At 41.7% G+C, this 21,551-nt stretch overlaps 1 protein-coding gene across 3 annotated transcripts in view; it reads right to left on the bottom strand.

Moving 5' to 3' along the window:
- Positions 1–641: 641 nt before the first annotated feature.
- DNAJC18 (DnaJ heat shock protein family (Hsp40) member C18) overlaps positions 642–21,551 on the bottom strand; it is a 27,318-nt gene continuing 6,408 nt past the window's right edge. The window contains exons 4-10 of one of the 3 annotated variants that reach the window (XR_002828657.1): positions 18,379–18,524; positions 15,207–15,392; positions 14,376–14,485; positions 13,304–13,413; positions 10,047–10,219; positions 2,235–4,032; positions 642–803 (exon numbers count right to left, since the gene is read on the bottom strand). Coding sequence is in view for 2 of the 3 variants with exons in the window: in XM_006086512.3 (XP_006086574.1) it covers positions 3,908–4,032; positions 10,047–10,219; positions 13,304–13,413; positions 14,376–14,485; positions 15,207–15,392; positions 18,379–18,524 (850 nt within the window). In the remaining variant the exon portion in view is untranslated. Of the gene's footprint in view, positions 4,033–10,046; positions 10,220–13,303; positions 13,414–14,375; positions 14,486–15,206; positions 15,393–18,378; positions 18,525–21,551 lie in introns of all 3 variants that reach the window. The other 2 variants (XM_006086512.3, XM_014453840.2) reach the window with 2 other exon arrangements.

Below are 21,551 nucleotides of genomic sequence, written 5' to 3'. Positions count from 1 at the left end.
AGAGTTATGACAGGTGCTGAGAAAGAGAGGAATGAGAATATTTTTAAAGATTTAGCCCAATCTAGGGTACAGGGAAAACTTCTGTGAGGAAGTGATTTTTGAGCTGAAACCTAGTAAGATAACCAGGTGGCACTTAGCAAAGAGGGGAGAATCAGGGGAGTGGGAAAGGGTTCCAGAAAGAGGCAACAGAATACACAAAGTTCCTAGAGCCAAAGGGGTTGGCAGAGTGGTATAATTAAAAGGAAAAGAAAAAGATGTATAGGGCAAGCAGGGATAGAGGTCAGAAACTTGGTAGAATCTTATTAAGCATTAGGCCATGCTAAGGACTTTGGTAATTTTTATTCTGGGGGCAAAAGAAAACTACTGAAATATTTTAAACAAGAGGGTGACATAATTTATGCTTTGAAAAGATCTCCCTCACCCTAGCCAGTTTTGCTCAGTGGATAGAGCATCGATTCCGGTCAAGGGCATATGCCCGGGTTGCAGGCTCGATCCCCAGTAGGGAATGTGCAGGAGGCAACCAATCAATGATTCTCTCTCATCATTGATGTTTCTATCTCTCTCTTCCTTTCCCTTTCTCTCTGAAATTAATAAAAATATATTTAAAAAATTTAAAAAACAACAAAGGAAAAACAAAGCCCTTTTTATATATAAAATCATTTAATTTCTTTCTGTGTTAAAATACAATTAATTCAGATGCAGTAGATCAGGTGACCAGATTTCTCAGGACTCCACCGGAGCTGATTCCATCTGTATCAAACCTGGCTCTGGTCACAGAACATTCACATCTTTAATTCCAAATACTGAATGGGATGCAAATGATGTAATTAATATCTAACACATGGGTATATAGTTACTTGGTGGTCATTGCACGAGGTATCAACAACGCAGGCTCAAAAATTAAGATGTACAATAACTTGGCCCTTTCCAAAAACAAGTGTATTAGGATACTAAGCTTACACCTTAAATGAATCCAAAATAAGTACTGATTGCTAGCTCCTGTGAGGATCATGCATGCAGAGACTACTTGCATGTGTGGCCAGTTGTAACAGAAAGCTTCTAGAAACCCAATAGTGCCTCCTCACAAAGCCTGTCCTGAGTGTGAGGATGAAATGAGAATAACACATAGCTTGGCCAGGCTGCTGGATCTCATGTTCCAGTGGGGTTTGGAGTTCAGTGTAATTTTTAATAGTTTCCAACAGAAAGCATAGCAATTGCATTTTTTACTGGTCACTTCTTCCAATCTGTGAGGCCTGGAGCTGATAAGGACGTTCAGACATTTTCTGGTTTGAGCAGATGAACCCCAGGGTTGCTAATCAGGGGTCATGGATTCCTTCAAGCTGTAGTGTCCTTTGGTGTGAGGATTTTCATGCTCCCCTCCTCACTGCTGATCATGCAGTGCAAAGAGCACTATCATCCTAATGATGAGAGTTTCCATTTTTGCTTGAGCCTCAAGCCTTATTTCTTAGCCCTTCTCCCATTACACATCTTCAAGCTGTTCTAATGCTCATAGACACGGTCTAGCGCTGCACACCAGTTCTGACAGCAAGAATAAGCCTTACCTAGAGAGCTTATATATGACTAGGAAACCTTCCAAAGGATGTAGGCTAGAGGAAAATCCTTATGATTACCACCATGTAGACAACCCACCTAAAGTATAACCCAGGAAATTTTAGTTTAACAATATTCTGGACTGTACCAAATAGATAAACTATTCTTCAACCAAATGCAAATATTCTCTTGAGGAAAACCAGATGTGAGTGTTGTGGTTTACTAGGTAATAAATTAAATAGTACCATCAGTTCTATAAAGACAGACAATAGGTCTGACATTTATTGGAGTTAGTATTGCCTCTATTTAGTATCATCACAGATAACTAATGTCTGCCATGAAATCTATAAAACGTGTGGCCACACTCTTCAGGGGCATCTACAGTAGGTTCTTCTAACCTGTCAAGTCAGTTTAATTTATGGCCCATTTTCTAGCAGGGGTTGGGGCTGAGAGGAGAGCGCTGATTTTGGTGTGCACAGGAAAATGTTCTATAAGCCTGTTTGGCTCACAGGCACATTTTACTGTGTAAATCCCCCCTGTCACTCAGAGGGAGACAAGAAAGCCTCCCAAATCCAGGAGGATAGACATAGTTGGGCAGCAAAATCTGGCTATATCTGGAGCTGCTCCTCCTCCCCACAGCTGAGCAGTTGTCCTCTACCAGCCACTAAAGCCCCACTCTTTACCTCTGGAGGCATCTCCTGACCCTGTGGAATGTCTGCATGTTGAACCGTGCCAGACACATCTGTCTGAATCATGACCGAGCATCTGAAAGGAGAAACTCCACTCTGGAAATCAGTTTTCATGCAGAATCTCCTTCCAACAGGAATTTTTCTTCCATCCTGGAGAAAATATGAGTGTAGACCACAGTCACTTACTGATTCTTCCAGGTTCAGATTCCCAATAATCTAGGCAGCTCAGGTAGCTTGGCTCAGCAGGAAGTCTGGAACTATAAGCCCAGGAAGCAACTTACTCCTTCCTTGTCACCTGTGGAAAGGGCTGCCTGCCTCTGAGGGACCTTTTGTTTTGTATACAAAGTTGGTATGGAGTCTTGGTTCCCAAAGACCAGGGGGAAAGGTGTCCTGAATGGAGGATGGGCTGCCACAGAAAGTATACGGGGTCAGAGGGGAGGGGGCAGGGGCATCTTTGGGAAAGATTCAGCTTTACCAATCTGGCTAGAATGACCTGAGAAATGGGGATGATCTCACACTTTCTACTTGATAATCAGACCTCCGTCTAGCTCTGCCATTACCACTTATGTGACACAGGTTAACCTTTCATCCTCTCCGGGTCAATATTCTCATTCATAAAAACAGGGATAACATGTCCACCTCACAGAGCTGTGAGGAGGCTAAAGTAGGAAAATGCATTGAGAGCCCTTGCTTCATCCCAGGCACTCAGTCAACGGTGACTACATGAAAAAGCCTCTCATATCACAAACTATAGGATTAGACAAAGTGACCGCTGGAGCCAACACCAGATCCCCAGAGCCATGGAAAGGTCTCTCCCCTCTATCTCTAGGCTTGAGCAAATAGCCCAGCTAGCTGGCAGTGCTTCCTCTCAGCCACCTCTGGGGTGTAGGGACTCAGTTCCTGTGATGCTACAAGGGGAAATGGCAAAAAGAACATTCTCTGGGTTCTATGATGGACTAGGGAACTTTCAGTGAGAAGCTGAGACTAAGGTTACATTTTACCTTCATCCCTGGCCCCTGCTTCCATTGAGCTGTTTCACTCAATAGCTTTTAATTTCTGGTCCCTCTGCAAGAGAGACAATTAAGGAAGTAAAAAACTCAGATCAGGCATTTTGCTAGTAACTCTGAATAGAGATTGGGCAAATAGGAAACTATTGACTACAATAGTTTACATTTCTCCACATTCCCCTTAGAAAGTGGAAATATGAGGAGTATGTTCCAAAGGCTGAATCCTGGGGGAGACTCTCATGAAGGGAGAGATCTAATTCTTGGTGCACTTTGCAAACAATATTAAGCTGCTTTGGCTCTGCCTAGGAATGAGTGGTTAGCGAAGAAGGGAAAAAAGAAGAAAACATGAATCTGCTCTGGGATGCCCTGACCTGCATTCCTAGAGGCAGGGCAGGTGTGGAGCAGGGGGGCTGAATCCAACACTTTGTCATTAATTCAACTTAGATGAGCTGTTCCTGGCCCCTGGAGCCAATCCCCAGGAAGGGATTCTGTGATGACAAGTCTGGCTCCATGCTCAAGCGCCTTCAACTCAGCCCACCAAATAAAGTTAGCAAATTGTAAAATGTTCATCATTTCCTAGTTTTGTATTATAAAATGGAATTAGGAACATAAATAGTAACAAGTAGCAAAACCCCGACCCTGCGTAGGACTATCATCCTCTCAGCCACCTCTGCGTAGGCCAATGAGTTTGGAAAGTTTTTCACAGTTTTCAAGTTTCAGCGACTCTGCTTTCTCTTTCAGTCGTTCATCTCTGTATAATCCTGCCAAATTGGTCAGCTCGGACTCTGAAAGATAAAAGAGAAACCAATTCATCAAAGGACTTGAGGTCCTTTGCTTCATTTCAGTATTTCTGGAATCAAAGCTTCTTATACTTTATTTAATACTTTCTCTTTCAATTACAGTGGGGCCTTGACTTACGAGTGTCCCAACTAACGAGTTTTTCGAGATATGAGCCGTCTCTCGGCCGATTTTTTGCTTTGAGTTGCGAGCTAAAATTCGGGTTATGAGCCAGCTTCAGATACCCCACTGCTAGTTGGCGTAGCGAATGTCACAGTGAACGCCACATCAGCCCAGCATCACGTGTCTCACTCGTTCACAATTGATTTGACATACGAGTAATTTGAGTTACGAGCTCCGTCACGGAACGAATTAAACTCGTAAGTCAAGGCCCCACTGTATATTTAAGAAACAGGCATTTATTCAAGAAACAGAGTACCAGGCAACTATACTACACCAGGTGCTAAGGATTAAAGGACACCTGTGGTCCTGGAGTGCTACAATATCTGTGCTCCGTTATAAAAGCACCAGACTTAGTTCTTATCAATAGAACATTTGGCACCAGAGTTGGGAAGCCTGTACGTGTGCAGTAAGAGGAGACTGTGTTTCACGGTCTTCCTACAAATGGTATTCAGATGGCAGTTGGGAGAGAATGGAGTCCAATCGCCTGTTCCTGTCATCTGAAACAGACAGCTGCTTCATTCTTTCCCTTGCATTGCTGGATCATAATTCATACACACTAACTGAGGCAGCCTACTTCTGGTGGGTAAGCCTTCTATAGAAGGCCAGGTTGTTGGTGGATTTCTTCATTCCCTCACCACATGTGGAGCCCCTGATTCAAAGGCCAGAGGCAGCTGGGCCCTTTTAAAAGTGAAATCATCTGGATCCGGTGACCTTTGTCTCCTTGACTAAAGGAATTTCATTTTCTCTTAATGGTGGGAGAAGGTCATTCTATTTTTAACCAGAATATAATCTCTGCTGTTTTCCCCAACTCAACATGGTTGGCTGCCTCTACTTTTTATTCTTTTGTAAAGTTTCAGAGACAATATTAGGAGGGAAGGCCTGACAAGCACCTCCAGAGACGTGTATTAACAGGATGGCACGCTTGGATGGGCTGTGTGGCTTCTGAAAGCCTCCAACAGTAGGCAGCTACTCAATGTTTCAATGACTGTACTTGTGAAAATGCTATTTTAATCATTTGGAGATGTGCTATCCATTCTTAATCATCTTGCCGACAGGTTTTGTTTTTCTTAGTGGAACCAGAGGCACCTGTCATTAATCAGCGAGCTGCCTGGGACACAGGAATTAATACTTAGACAGGGGGAACAATGGGCATTGGTTTCTGAATAAGCTTCTATCAACACAAAACACTGTCTGGCATTTCTGCTCACAATGATTCTATTTACACCAAGTAAGGCCCAGAGTGCAGATTAAGTGCAGGACTCCAGGGTGAGGGGTGGATATGCATGAAAACCCTTCCTCTACAATGAGGGCTCAGAGTCTGGGCCCTAGCCCAGCAGTTGCTTGGCAAACAGCGGGTCTCCTAGGCTTCAGAACAATGTGCTCTCTTCCCTTGGTGCGAGTGCCTGCAGTGCCTGCTGGCCAGAGCTTGCCTTGGCACCGTCGTCGTTGCAGGTGATGGGGCTTCATGGAGGATCATGTGCTGCACCCAAGTGAAAGCCCTCTGCTCTTAGGTCCTGCCCAGAGTGCAGCACTAACTCCACTTCTCTGGCTCCTTTGGCACGTGGGAAAGCTGTTTAGGAGGCCTCTATAAAGTCAGTCTTTCCCTTTGGTTCTCTGGAATCACAGTTACATCAGTGTACGGAACAGGTTCTGTGGCTTTGCTCTTCCTTTAAATGATTTTCGTAGGGTGTTTTTTTCTTCTTCTCATCCTTTCATTTTTTTTATTTCCTTAGATTTTTTGCTTACCAAGCTTATCTAAATGCCTCATTCCTGAAATCTCACTCCAGAAAACATTAAGGCTAGTGATTCTTACTATTTTCTACATTGAAGACCATGGTAGCAAGCTGGTGAAAGATAACTGCACATATATGAATGCCTTTCTCAAAAAGCCACATTACTTCTTGTAAAGTTGATTGAAACTGGGTTTCAATGCTTCTAGAGCAGTGATGGCGAACCTTTTGAGCTCAGCCTGTCAGCATTTTGAAAAACCCTAACTTAACTCTGGTGCCGTGTCACATATAGAAATTTTTTGATATTTGCAACCGTAGTAAAACAAAGATTTATATTTTTGATATTTATTTTATATATTTAAATGCCATTTAACAAAGAAAAATCAACCAAAAAAATGAGTTCGCGTGTCACCTCTGACACGCTTGTCATAGGTTCGCCATCACTGCTCTAGAGCTTGAGACCCCTGCTCCAGAGCAATGACCTTGCACAAGTCAGTGTTTTAAGGAACCATGTCCCACACCTCTACCACCATGCTTAGAGAAACTTCTCTCCAAACTGTCAGTGGATCCTTTGCCCTTCAATGAGCAAAAGGTCAACTCAAATAATATGTTACTTTTTACAAGTTCTGTTAATATTCAATAACTTCTAAGAGAAAAAAAATCTTTGGGAGGGACAGGATTAAGAGAACATCTTTTATTCTTTGCAAAATATTTCCCTTGCCCTCAATGCCAGTGTAATTGATGGACAGAGCTTTGAGTCTTCAAGGTAAACTGACTCAGGCAAATTGGCAAGAGAAGCAAGTCCCAGAACCTCTCCCAGGAGTACTCTGCCCAAAAGCTCAGATCAGAATCTTCACAGTTGGAAGATCCCAGCCACACTTATGAGCAGGCCCCATGAGACAGTGCTGCATCCAGTCTAGCAAGGCCAAGCAAGGCCTGGGCTCCACCACTATGGTAAGCGTTATGCATATCATCTTCTATTATCCATAGACACTCTCTAGGAAGAAGTTCATTTATCCCCATTTCAAAGCCTAAGCTTCTACCCACTCTGCTACCCTCTCCAGGGCCTGGAGAGGATCTCAGATCAGTTCAGGCAGTTCCTGCCTATCACTTTTGTCCATCCCAGGCCAGTGGCATGGCCACTTCCCCTGGCATCAGGTTTATTATCTAGATGCAGCTGTGAAGGAGAAAACAGCAATTGTATTCATATTAAAGGATTACTCAGAAGTTCATTCAGATTAAGCATTCTCAGGGAGAGCAGAGAAAAGACATGAACAAAAGATTTAAAAAGATAATGGCTAACTTTGCTAAAAACAGTTTCCACTCAGTATTTTGCCAAGAGTGAACTTGGTTCTCAAGTGGGTTTATTTTTACAACCTCCAAGTGCTAAATTTAACCTCGTTGGCTGCACTTGCTGCTGGAACCGGAGGGCAGATGCTGCTGGTTCTCAAATGGCACTTGGGTTGTGTGGAGGCTACGGACAACCATCACCATCCTTAAATACCAGAAATAGATTTTTAAGGGATGTGTGCTGATAACCCCATTTAGAACTTGTGGGTACATGCATCATGTTTACTCACTGGATTTTTATTTATATCTGGAGACTGCAAAAGCCCCGAAACTAGGCCTCATGGGGATGAGGACAAAAGCCTAGAGGCCACCTTATTATAGGTGCAATCCTTATTATAAGCTCTTTGCATAGTATCCGTTGGGGTATGTGTGTGGGTGGGTAGGTGTGTGTCTGAACAATGTGAAATGCAGATTTGCATCTAGTTCTTGTAGAAAGCAACAAATTCCAAACCCTCCCAGGGCCCAAAACAATGGGGAACTTTCAGGACACACACTATGGCCTTTCCGTGATTTGGATCCACAAATATATGGCCTTTTAGTCTAAGGCAGTGGTTCTCAACCTTCCTAATGCCGCGACCCTTTAATACAGTTCCTCATGTTGTGACCCAACCATAACATTATTTTCGTTGCTACTTCATAACTATAATTTTGCTACTGTTATGAATCGTAATGTAAATATCTGATATGCAGGATGTATTTAGGTGACCCCTGTGAAAGGGTCGTTCGACCCCCAAAGGGGTCTCGACCCACAGGTTGAGAACCGCTGGTCTAAGGCCTTTATCTTGCTCCAATTTCTTTTCTGATTTTTAAAAACTTGCAAAACCTAGTTTAACATGAGGTCGGGTACTTTCTGAACCCTCAGACTTTTCAATAAAAAAACAACTTCCTCCTCCTGCTTACTTCCCCCTTGCACCCCAGAGCCATTGCCTACCATGCTCCTCATGTACCTGAGAGTTCAGTTGCTTGTCGGGGGCAGAGACAAGGTCCCTAAGGGCTAGGGTTAGGACACTAACCCTGTTCTGTGATTCCTAAGCCTCAGCATTTTCTTTGTTTTCCAGTTCTGAGAATCTTCTCTTCAAAAGACACTTGTTGAGCACCTGTTCTGAAACAAGGGCCAGGTGCCTGAGACACAAAATTAGTAAGACATGGTTCTTGTCCTCAGAGAGCCCATAGTCCAGCACGGAGACTGACCTGTACCTACGGAACACTAACACTATGAGAGCAGTACTCTGCTAATAGGACGAGCAGAGTGCTTTAAGAACACACAGGAAGGAGAGATTAACTTGGGGGTGGGGCTGGGATGCATGATGGGTCAGCAAGGGCTTAGCAGCACTATGACTGAAGAGCTAATTTTATCAGACACTTTTAGATGTTTAATAATACCCAGTATAAGTTTTTAAAAAATGAGTTGGAGCTTGCTTTTAAAAAATTAACCAAAGCCAAGTTTTATAATAAATAGTTACTAATGGTATATGTGTACATGTGCATGTGTGTGTGAGTTTGTGTGTATGTGGAATTCAAGTGGGATGAAAAGTGAACATGCTGGCTGAGAGACAGAGCTACTCTTGCTATCAGCACTCCCCATTAATACTCACTGGAATTGAAAGCCAAGTGGCAGACACTGTTACCCAAACTGTCTTCAGAGAGGGAAACAGAGTAGAAGGCCTTCTCAGACTCACCCATAGTGAAGGGGCAGACCCAGGGAGGGCCCCTTTTGTTCTGTGTAGCCTAAGCTGACAGGAGGGGAAGGGAGGGGGCATGTGACTCAATACTAACAGCCTGCAAACCTTTGGTTTGGCTCAAAAAGTAGGCTGGACCTGGCCGAAGTTGTTGGGCATTGTCCCAGGCACCAGGAGGTTTCGGGTTCAAGGGCACATGCCTGGATTGTGGGCTCTATCTTTGGTAGGGGGCATGCAACAGCCGATGGATGTTGCATTCTCACATAGATGTTTCTCTCTCTCTCTCTCTCTCTCTCTCTCCCTCCCTCTCCCTCTCCCTTCCTCTCTCTCAAAAAATCAATAAACTATTCTTTAGAAAGAAAAATAGCCGAACCGGTTTGGCTCAGTGGATAGAGCGTCGGCCTGCGGACTCAAGGGTCCCAGGTTCGATTCCGGTCAAGGGCATGTACCTTGGTTGCGGGCACATCCCCAGTGGGGGCGTGCAGGAGGCAGCTGATCGATCTCTCTCATCGATGTTTCTAACTCTCTGTCCCTCTTCCTTCTTCTCTGTAAAAAATCAATAAAATATATTTAAAAAAAAAAAAAAAAAAAAAAAAAAAAGAAAGAAAAATAAAGTTAGGCTGGATCAGACAGATTTCCCTCTAGGGAATGTGGAATTAGGAAATTGGACCAAACTAGGTAGCAAAGAGAACTTTCAGAGGAAGCTTGTGATGTAGAAAGGGGCCAATGACTGGGCGGGCGGGGGGGAGCTAGAGAAGTTGGAAGACTGACCATGGCAAGATAAGGTTATGAAGGAGGAGAGCTCGAGGAAGCAAAAGAGGGCAGTTGGCAGAGAGAGGAGAATGGGCAGGTGGGCAGAGAGAGATAGAGACTCAGAGACAGAAAAACAAAAAGGCAACTAAGATTTCCAAGTCCTGGCTACATGTGTCCCTTTTTTTATAGTATCCTGAATGGGCCTCTGTCCTCTTTCTGTTCATACGGTATAAGTATGTGCGACCCAAACAAGGAGAGGAGGGACCAGGAAGCTGGGGATGCCTTAAGTTGGAAGCACCAGCTAAAGCCCCTTTTAGAGTATCTTACTTTGTTGTTTCTCCTTCCAACAACTCGTCTGGATGTAATCAATGTAATCCTTCTCTATCGTCTTCTCCAGTTCACGCAGAGATGCTCCCCTGTAGACCTTGTCAAAGTTTTTATCCACAAAGTAAGGCACCTGCAGGTTCTGGGTTTCTCTAGAAATGGTATAGCCCATGGTCCTGAAATATGGAGAGAGAGAGGCTCAGGTAAACTTGTTATATTTGGCAATATTACTCATCACTGGCCTCACAGATATCATGGTCACAATTACCTCTTCATAGGGCAGACGTAGGTGTCATTGTCTAATGCACCTAACATTTGTAACTTCCCTAGCAAAGTAGTAACTGTAATGTTGTCGTTATTGCTACTCTGAGCATGTTCACGCTGTGGATTCACCTCAGCATAGTTACTTTATTCTCTTAAAGAAGCCACCTCTCTTATATTGCGTTCTATGCTAAAAGTAGAATGCTAATGCTTAAAAAACAATTTGGATATTGTGTAGGACCTAGCATGGTACCTGGCACAGAGTAGGCTATTGGTAAATGTTGGTTGAATAAACTGATTGTTACAGTACACTATCCTATATAATAAAAGCCTAATATGCTAAGTGTCCAGTCATCCATTCATCCAATCAAAGCATAATATGCTAATGATATGCTGAGGCCACTCAACCGCTCGCTATGATGTGCACTGACCACCAAGGGGCAGACAGTCGACCGGTTGACCAACTGGGGTAGACGCTCCTACCGGTAGGTTAGCTTGCTGCTGGGGTCTGAGCAAGACAGGCCGGACGTGCCCTGGAGCCCTCCCGCATCCTTCTCCGGCTCTGATCATGCACCGGTGGGGGTCCCTCGGCCTGGCCTGTGCCTTCTCACAATCCGGGACCCCTCGGGGAATGTCGGAGAGCCAGTTTTGGCCCAATCCCGCAGGTTAGGCTGAGGGATCCCACTGGTGCATGAATTTGTGCACTGGACCTCTAGTTTATAAATAACCAGATAGATTACACCCACCTAGCATCAATCTTTAGGACAAAATAAAATGTACACACATAGCTGCTAAGTGAGAACTGCAAAAAACTAAGAAAAAAATTTTAATGATGCTTCTGGGCTAACTCTCTGTGGTCTAAGATATCCAATGGTATTTGGTGCTTAGAAACATTGACAGGTCTGGGTTAACTAAATTCTAACCATAAAGAAGTATAGAAGGGAACTCAAATTCCAATGAAAACAATGTGACAGCAATGTGCAAAATGCAAGTTGATTTTATTCAAACTGGACAAATTCTATCTCAAATGAGTTATAGTTGACTTTTCCCCAGCCTTCTCCTTTGTTCTCTCTACTTAAGGATCTTGCCGAATGTCTAAGAGCTCAGGTCATGACTTCTCTCACTTCCCTTTGGGGAGCTGTTAGCAGGTTTCTGACTGCCCCACTACCTGACAAGAAAGGAGGTAGCAATAGCGTATGGAAAAACATGGCAAGTCAGGAAATGGAGGGAATCAGGCCAATGTAATCTAATAGTAATGACTTATCTCTGAGTCTCAGATTTCTTCTTTGTAAAATGAAGATATTGACTTAAAATGATAGTTTTCAGTCTATAGTGATCATCAACAAAGACTCTTCCTATTGCCCTGGCTGGGCAGCTCAGTTGGTTGGAGTGTCATCCCATACACCAAAAGGTTACCACTTAGATTTCTGGTCAGGGCAAATACCTAGGTTGCAGGTTTGATCCTGGGTCAGGGTGTGTACAGGAGGCAACTGATCAATGTTTCTCCCTCACATCAATGTTTCTCTCTCTCTCAAGTCAGTAAAAAAATATCATCAGCTGAGAATAAAAAAATATATTAAAAAAAAAGACTCTCCCTGTTGTGTATTGCCTCATGGACTGAATTTTGTAAGGTTTTTGTCTGCTAAACTATAATAATAAGTAATGACTAATTTATCATGATTAACTTTTAAAAATAACGATTCTTGAACCTTCATATGGACCAGGATAATCTGGAAGGCTTGTTGAAACTCAGGTTATTGCTCTGGCCAGTTTTGCTTAGTGGTTAGAATATCAGCATGTGGACTGAAGGGTTGCAAGTTTGATTTCTGGTCAAGGGCATGTACCTCAATTGCAGATTCCCCAGCCCCAGTAGGGGCTCGTGCAGGAGGCAACTAATCTATGTGTCTCTCTCACATTGATGTCTGTCTCTCTCTCACCTCTCTCTCTCTCTCTCTCTCTCTCTCTCTCCTCTCCCTCCCTCCTTTCTACTCTCTAGAAATCAATAGAAAAAATATCCAAATATCCTCGGGTGAGGATTAAAAGAAACAACACTGAGGTTCTCATCCCCAGAGTTTCTGATTCCATAGATATGGAATGAAACCTAAGAGTATGCATTCCTAATACATTTATGTTTTTTTAAATATATTTTTATTGATTTCAGAGAGGAAGGAAGAGGGAGAGAGAGACAGAAACATCCATGATGAGAGAGAATCATGGATCGGCTGCTTCCTGCAAGTCCCCCACTGGGGATTGAACCCACAACCTGGGCATGTGCCCTTGACTGGAATCGAACCTGGGACCTTTCAGTTTGCAGGCCGATGCTCTATCCACTGAGCCAAACAGGCTAGGGCAAGAGTATGCATTTCTAACATGTTGCCAGTTGATGCTGATTATTCTCTGGGGACTAACTTTGAAAATTGAATTAATTGAAATAATTAATGGAAGAAATTAAAATATTCCTATGAGAGCTCATAATCTGCATGAAATACAAAATTACAATGATTTTCTACATTTTCAGCAAAAGAATGTGATACTATGATTGACTATGTAGCCTTATGAATAAATGTTCTATTTTTGCAATTTCTTAAATTTAAAATCACTGGATCTCAGTTACTATGTTCCCAGATCCAGGTGGGGAGGGGGTGGGAGAGTCCAGCAATCCTATCACAAGCTCAGTAGGCCCTTTCTAACATGGTGTGATAAGGATTTAATCTGAACTTGGAGTTATTTTATTAGTCCTTCAGAAGACAGTTGTTGCTGTCCTGCAACTGACCAGATGATGTCGCTGTACAACAAAACAATCCATGTCCTGAGCACATAGGAAACTGCCTACAGTATTTTTGAGAATCTTTGCACTATTACTATCCAACTGTTCCTTTAAATACAAAATCTGTGTTTTTACAACAAAAGATGAAATGAAATGTTAGTAACATACAGGAAAAACCTTCAAGTCTTTTACCCTTCAGATTGTTGTTAAGATTCATAAATATTTGACTTACGATTTGTAGAATAGACTGTATGGGGGATTAGTAGCTAGCAGCTGAGTAATAACAGATATAATCACAATCACAAGAACTGGAAGTAACTGAATAAATGCAGAATACGTAGTCTGAAAAAGAAAATATATTTGGTGTAAGTGTTCTTCATCAATATAAAACTTATAGAAAATAAGATTCTTTTCCCAAAGAAAATACAAATTACCAATGCACTGCCCAAAGCCCAAGGCTTTTTTGGGAAGGCTATACTTTGCAGAGAAGTACCAAACACCTCTGTTCTTTCTGCTGAGAAATTTGAAGGAGACCCACCCACAACCTGATTGACACCCAGTAATTCTCCTGTATTCCCCTTTTCTAAGACAAATGAAGCAGACACTTCTGGGTGAGTCTGCCCTGACGGTTACTCTCATGGGGTCATGTTAGTGTTATATAACTTTGTTGCCGGTCACAGCTGAACAGACTGGGGGACATCTAACCTAGCAAGGATAATCACATTCCCCCCCCATAGGAATTTGGGGTTGAGATCTATCACCAGTGACTGCCAGGTAGTCACTCTTAGGCACTGGGGATTGGCCATTTGCAAAGGGAAGTAGGACAAACCAGGCTGATCACAGAGAACAAAGCAGATGAAAAGAGATGGGAAAACTGGAGATAATATGGCCCCAACTAGTCACGGAGAGCACAGTGTGTGGGTGCCTGACAGCACCCCAGTGCCTGGTTTCCATCTATCATGAGACAGAGCTGCACTTCCTGCCCTTGAACTTCATGAGACCCCCCTAGATCCCTTACCTTAAATTGATAATTTGTACCTTCTGCATTCAGGAAAACCTTGACTGAAGTACCCCACAAGGGAAATAGTTTCCTGGGCCAGCCACCAAAGAATAGGTAGGTAAGAGAGTTACTATTCTGGCCTCTTTGAGTCAATTACCCAGCTCTTCTTACCATTGCCTCTGCTTTTCTAAAGCACATTTCAGTAACATATTCTCGGGTTAAACTTCTAACACCCGATCAGATACCATAACGGCCGCTTAGTACAAGTGTTATGAGCAGCAGTTCTCCTGTCCTCCCGACGTACCTGAGGTTTATCTTCTTCCTCCTCCTTCCGTTTCTGCACCCTCTCATGTCGGTGCCGCCGGCGGTAATAGTGGGTATCATCTGTCACGTTTGAAAACATATGAATATTTCCTGGAAAAGAAAGAAAAACCCTTAGTATGGGATATGGCAAACACTTCTTCCTTGCCTTTTCCAAGGTCCTTCTTCCCAATTAGGTTCTCTGTGGTTAGAGTATTGTCCCATTTTACCCAGTAGAAAAATAAGACAGTAGGTAAGCCAAGTGAACCAGCTGGAGATGGAATGTGCTTAGCTCTCCTGCCTTTATTTAAATAGTCCTTTATAACCAGTGAGTGAGAGAACTCCAAAAGGGGAGTAAAGGAAGAGCATCTGGGCCATGGGTCTTGTCTGACTTGCTTCCTTGCCCAATATCAGAATCTTTAATAGCATCTCATAAAATTCATCTTCCGGGGCATTTACTTAAACCAATTTCCAACTCTCTGGGGGTGCTTTTCTAACTTTTATCTTTATATAGCTGCTATTTTGCAATAATAATAACAAGAACAAATGGTATATTGTTACTTATTTAGAAAGCACTTAAAAATATCTAATCCTCACAGCAGCCCTGTGAGGTAGGTATTACTAACTCCATTTTTCAGGTGATGAAACAGGATAATAGAGACTAAGTGATTTGGTCAAACTCATGCACAGTTGGAGGCTAGAGACTTGACTCAAATCCCAGTTCACCTGATTCCAAATTCCTGCTGTTTTCATCATATCATGTCCCTCCATTCAGATCCTCAAACAGGAGCTTGCTGATATATCAATTTTTTCAGGATAATTTTGGGATACTGACCTGTAGGAAATTGTCCTCCAAAGAAGACATTGAATAACTCTTCTGGAGTGATGTCAGCTTCAAAGTCCCTGTAATAATGATAAGATCTGGCTCGAGGGGCAGTGAAAGTCACTTGTTCATCTCCATATTCATCATAGCGGAGTCTCTTGTCCGGATTGCTAAGAACTGCAAAGGCATTTCCTATTGCTGCAACCAAAACAAAAAGTACCTGAGTACATAGTCTTTGCTGTAGCTGAGGGTGATCACAGTAGCTGCAATGAAAAGCCCAGAGTTGATTGGTGCTGGATAACTTCACAGGGGCCTAAGACCGTGGTCAGCAAATTGCATCTCGCGAGCCACATGCGGCTCTTTGGCCCCTTGAGTGTGGCTCTTCTACAAAATACCACTCGGCCACACACGTACAGTGCGATTGAAACTTCGTGGCCCATGCGCAGAAGTTGGTTTTCGGCCTGGGCGAGTCTATTTTGAAGAAGTACTGTTGATATTTGGCTCTGTTGACTAATGAGTTTGCCGACCACTGGATGGGAAGTGGTTGGGCCTAGAAAGTTCACCAAAGTGCTTGCCCTTGAAATTTTCCATGATCTAGTTTGAAAACAACACTGCACTCAAGATGAACTAAGAACTACTGTTTTCATTCATCAAAAATGTTCTTATTTCATTTGAGAGCTATAGTTTATTACTGGAAATAGTTCATACATAAGTAGTGGTGTTCTACTTGAAGTATAGAAACAATCTCCTGAATGAAATAACCAGTAAAATTATTGTTTGGCTAAAAGCAAAATCCTTACTCATCACAATCTTATTCAGCTTCCTTTACAAAATGGCCTTTAGAAATTAGTGAGAGATCAAAGACTGAATAGATTACATATGCTTATCATCACCTCTCCTCCCTATTTGTCCAATTTCATTTAACATAAACATATAATCCATACCTCTAATTAAAGAATGCCCCCAGAAAAATCTTTTTGTTTGTTTGTTTTTGTTAATCCTCAACCGAGGATATTTTTCCATTGATTTTTAGGGAGAGTGGAAGAAGAGGGAAAGACAGAGAGAAACATCGATGTAAGAGAGACACATCGGTTGGTTGCCTCCTGCATGAGCCCCACCAGGGCCCAGGCTGGGGAGAAGTCAGCAACCAAGGCACGTGTCCTTGACCAGAATCAAACCTGGACCCTTTGGTCTACAAGCTGACACTCTATTCACTGAGCCAAACCGGCTAGAGCAGAAAAATCTTTTAAAACATCCCCACCCCTACCCGTGAGTCAGTCAACTCTATCAAAACACAGTCAGAAAGAGCATTTCTTTATGATTTTCTACCTAAGTAATTATTAAATATTTACAGCAATAAAACATCTAAATAGAAAAAAAACCTAAATAAAGTTGCTTAAACATTCACATCCCTTGAAATATGGCAGATTTATCAAAGAAATGGCATTAGTCTGTGAGATACCTTACATGAAGGTGTAAAGAGAAGGTGGGTTACCTATTTGTTTCCGTGTAGAAACTGTGGGGAGAACTAGATTCACAATGGCACATAATCTGAGGCAAATGGTGACTTAAAAAAAATTTCTCTAATTTTTTAATTTTTCTTTTGAAAAATTTCAAGTCTATAAATAAGTTGAAAAAGAGTACAATAAACACATGTATACCCTTTACCTTAATTCATCAATTTTGGCACATTGCTTTCCTTAACTTTCTATACATACATACATACATACATATCCTATATAAGAAGAGGCTAATATGCAAATCAACTGGATGGCAGAACGACTGGTTGCTATGACGTGCACTGACCACCAGGGGGCAGACGCTCAACGCAGGAGCTGCCCCCTGGTGGTCAGTGCGCTCCCACAGGGTGGGGGGGGGGGGGCACCGCTCAGCCAGAGGCGAGTGCAGCGGTGGTGGCGGGAGCCTCTCCCGCCTCCATGGCAGCGCTAAGGATGTCCGACCATGGGCTTAGCCATCATTTGGACATCCCCCAAGGGCTCCTGGACTGCAAGAGGGCATAGGCCTGGCTGAGGGACCTGCCCCCAGTGCACGAATTTCGTGCACCGGGCCTCTAGTTACATATACATTTCTTTTGCTGAGCCATGGGAAGTAGGCTGCATTATAACACTTTACCCCTAATATTTCAACATATGTCTCCTAAAAAGAAAAACATTCTCCTACATGATAACAATACCATTATCACAGCTAAGAAAGTAACATTATTACCCAATAAGTCCATGCAAGGTTTATGTATTGCATTTGGTTTTACATCTCTTTAGTTTCTTTTAATCCAGAACAGTCTCTCCAAATTACTTGCTTTTCATTATATTGAATTTTTTGAAGAGTAGCTCAGTGTTCTTTGTAGAATGTCTCATATTTTGATTATTTTCTCAATATTAAATTCAGGTCAAACAAGAATACCACATAGGTGCTATACTACATAATGTTAGGTTGTTCCAGTGCTAGTGATAAGTTGGATTATTTGGTTAAAGTGGTGACAGCTAGATATCTCCATCATAAAGGAATTTCCCCCTTTTATTATCAGTAAGTATTCTGTGGGGTAATACTTTAACTTCATGTGAATATCCTATTCAACAACCACCTATCACCCATTGGTTTTAACATCCATTGATAATCCTTGCCTGAGTCAATGACTTCACTGGCGGTGAAGCTCTTAAGTAAGATTTTTATTTATGTATTGGGTCAAAAATATTTTTAAGAATGTTTCTTAAAGTATCATGGAAATCAATGGAAAAAAGTTTACACAGATTTTTCATATGAACATGTTAATAACAGGTTTCATGAACAAAGAGCTCCATGGCCAGAGAAGTTTAGGAATGCTGTCTAGGCCCTACTTAGCTTATAAGTTCCACAAGAGGAATCATGTTTGTTTTATTTACCATGACATCTGGCACATAGATATTCAATAAATATTTGTGGAATCAATGGATATACAGTTCCAAAAAGTATTACAAATAAACCAAATATTTTTTCCAAAAGAAATTAAGGTGAAGTGAATGAAGACAAGAGGAAGCTATTCTGATAATCACTATTTAAGAGGTGTGGCAGGGGAAAACAAACTCTGCTGTGGCTTCATAAAAGAATTACAGGGGAGTCTGAAAACAACTTGTTATGAGAGAACATCACAAGAAGGGCAGAATTAAGCCCTAGTTCAGGACCAGACCTTTGAAAGCATCTGTTGCTCCCGGAGCACAGTTCTTGTCAGGGTGAAATTTCAGGGCAAGTTTTCGGTAAGCTTTCTTAAGCTCTTCATCACTGGCATCTCGAGAAACTCCCAGAATTTCATAGTAATTTCTGCATTTCTTGATTCTAAAAACACACATCAGAAACATATATGTCTACAAAGGCCTTTTTTTTACAAGTAACTGCAAAATAGTACCCTGATCCTCCCTCCAACTGGTGAGCCCTAAAACAAACTTAAAAGAAAATTGCTGAACACATTAATGAAACATTCATAGTCATTAACAATGTCCTCCCACTGAGAACTCAATGCCTTTCAAAGTATTTTTACATCTAATATTTTATTCTTTCTATATTCCTGCAAGTGAATAGAACAACTGTGCTAAATCTTACTATCAAGGTGCAGGCTAGGGTCCTGAGAGTTGAACCACAGGACAGTAACACTAGAAGAAACACCTAACCACCCTAATTTGTGTGCATTTTTCTCTCTCTCTCTCTCTCTGTCTCTCTTTTTCTCCTTATGGCTATCTTTTTAAACTTTGTTTTTAAAAGTTAATATAGCCGAAACCGGTTTGGCTCGGTGGATAGAGCGTCGGCCTGCGGACTGAAAGGTCCCAGGTTCGATTCCGGTCAAGGGCATGTACCTAGGTTGCAGGCACATCCCCAGTAGGAGATGTGCAGGAGGCAGCTGATCGATGTTTCTCTCTCATCGATGTTTCTAACTCTCTATCTCTCTCCCTTCCTCTCTGTAAAAAATCAATAAAATATATTTAAAAATAAAATAAAATAAAATAAAATAAAAGTTAATATAGACACATGGTAGAAGAAACATACCCAGCAGTACTAAATTATATACAGTGAAAAAAATTTCCTGCTTCCCCATTCCATCACCCAGTAACCTACCCTAAGGACAACCACTGTTAATAAGTTTCCTTTGAGTCCTATATACAGAGTGATTATATGTATAGATACCTTTCTATTTTTTCTTACTTAAATGGCAGCTTTTAGATAATTATAATCACCTCTCTAAATTAATCTTGCTTTTATAAACTAACAATTTCTCTTAGAGATTGATCCATAACAAACAGAGATGGGAAGTATAGAATAATAGTTTAGACTAGAGTGTCAGTTCTGCACATTCTGATCTCAGAAAATTTTTTATACTCTTTAAAATTATTAAAGACCCCCAAAGAGCTTTTGTTCATGTGAGTTATATCTATCAATATTTACCTTACTAGAAATGAAAACAAAACAAATTTAAAACACAGCCCTGGCCAGTTTTTCTCAGTGGTTAGAGTACCAGCCTGTGGACTGAAGGGTCATGGGTTCAATTCCAGTCCAGGGCACACATGTACCTCAGTTACAGGCTCTATCCCCAGCTGCAGTTGGGGCGTGTGCAGGAAGTAATCACTCGATGTGTCTCTCATATCAATGTTTCTCTCTCTGTCTCTTCCCCTCCCTTCCACTCTCTCTGAAAATCAGTGGAAGAAATATCCTCCGGTGAGGATTAACAAAAAAAAATTTTTTTAAACATAAAGTGATGATATAATTACATATAGGTAGCCTCTCAAAAACTTCACTGTACAATCCCGAGAGAATAAGAATGAAAAAAGGCAAATAATGTTTGTATTATGAAAATAATTTTACACTTGCAGACCCCTCAAAAGGGTCTTGGGATTCCTAAACCACACTTTGAGACCTGCTGGACTAGAGCATGAACTCTGGAATCAAAATGCTTTGGCTGGGATCTGATCTTACGGTGTAATTAACCTCTGTGCCTTAGTGTTGTCTTCTGAAATGGGCTAATAATGATTACTATTTTCACAGAGTTGTTATGATTAAATGAAATATTCATCAAAGTGCTTGATAGCATCTGCCCTTACATAAATATTGACAAGTATTATATATCTACCTCATTCTTTTAAAAAGCTGCACATTATTGATGTATATACTAGTACATCCCCTACTGATGGGCTACTGATGGGCATTTAGAATGTCTCCAGTCTTTTGCTACGACACAATTCAGTTAGGCAGGCAGAGACCCAAAGCCTTGTTGAAGAGCTCATAGTAAGTAACACATCTTTTTTATTCTAGCCAGCCTAGTGGATATGAGATAGTATGATATCTCATTGTGACTTTGATTTGCATCTCCCTAATGACTAATGATGTTGAGCAATTTTTCATGTGCTTATTGGCTATTTGTTTGTCTTCTTTGGAGGAATGCCTATTCAGATCCTTTGCCCATTTTTCAATTGAATTGTCTTTTTGTTTTTGAATTGTAAGAGTACTTTATATGGTCCCAGCTGGTGTTGCCCAGTGGTTGAGCATCGACCCATGAACCAAGAGTTCATCAGTTTGATTCCCGGTCAGGGCACATCCTATGCCCAGGATGCTGGCTGTAGGGGGCATGCAGGAGGCAGCTGATCAATGCTTCTCATAGATGTTTCTATCTATCCTTCTTTCTCTCTCTCTCTAAAAAAAGAGTATTTTATATGGATACAAGTCCTTTATCAGATATATAATTTGACAATATTTTCTCCTGTACTGTGGGTTGATTTTTCACTTTCTTGATGGTATCTTTTAAAGTACAAAAGTTTGCCGAAACCGGTTTGGCTCAGTGGATAGAGCATCGGCCTGCGGACTGAAAGGTCCCGGGTTCGATTCCGGTCAAGGGCATGTACCTGGGTTGCGGGCACATCCCCAGTGGGAGATGTGCAGGAGGCAGCTGGTCGATGTTTCTCTCTCATCGATGTTTCCGACTCTCTATCTCTTTCCCTTCCTCTCTGTAAAAAATCAATAAAATATATTTTTTAAAGTACAAAAGTTTTAAATTTTGATAATATCCAATTAATCTATTTTTTCTTTTGTTGCTTGTGTTTTGGGTGGCATATCAAGAAATCATTGCCTAATCCTATGTTACAAAGACTTGCATTTATGTTTTTTTCTAAGAGTTTTATAGATTTCACTCTTTTTATATATATTTTTATTGATTTCAGAGAGGAAGGGAGAGGGAGAGATAGAAATATCAGTGATGAGAGAGAATCATTGATTGACTGCCTCCTGCATGCCCTCCACTGAGGATCGAGTCCACAACCCAGGCATGTGCCCTGACCAGGTGATCGAACCCTGACCTCCTGGCTCATAGGTCAATACTCA

The sequence above is a fragment of the Myotis lucifugus genome, unplaced genomic scaffold (assembly GCF_000147115.1).
Source record: "Myotis lucifugus unplaced genomic scaffold, Myoluc2.0 scaffold_28, whole genome shotgun sequence".
NCBI classification, from domain to species: Eukaryota; Metazoa; Chordata; class Mammalia; order Chiroptera; family Vespertilionidae; genus Myotis; species Myotis lucifugus.
The sequence above is the reverse complement of the archived record's forward strand: the minus strand, read 5'-3'. Positions and strand labels throughout refer to the sequence as shown.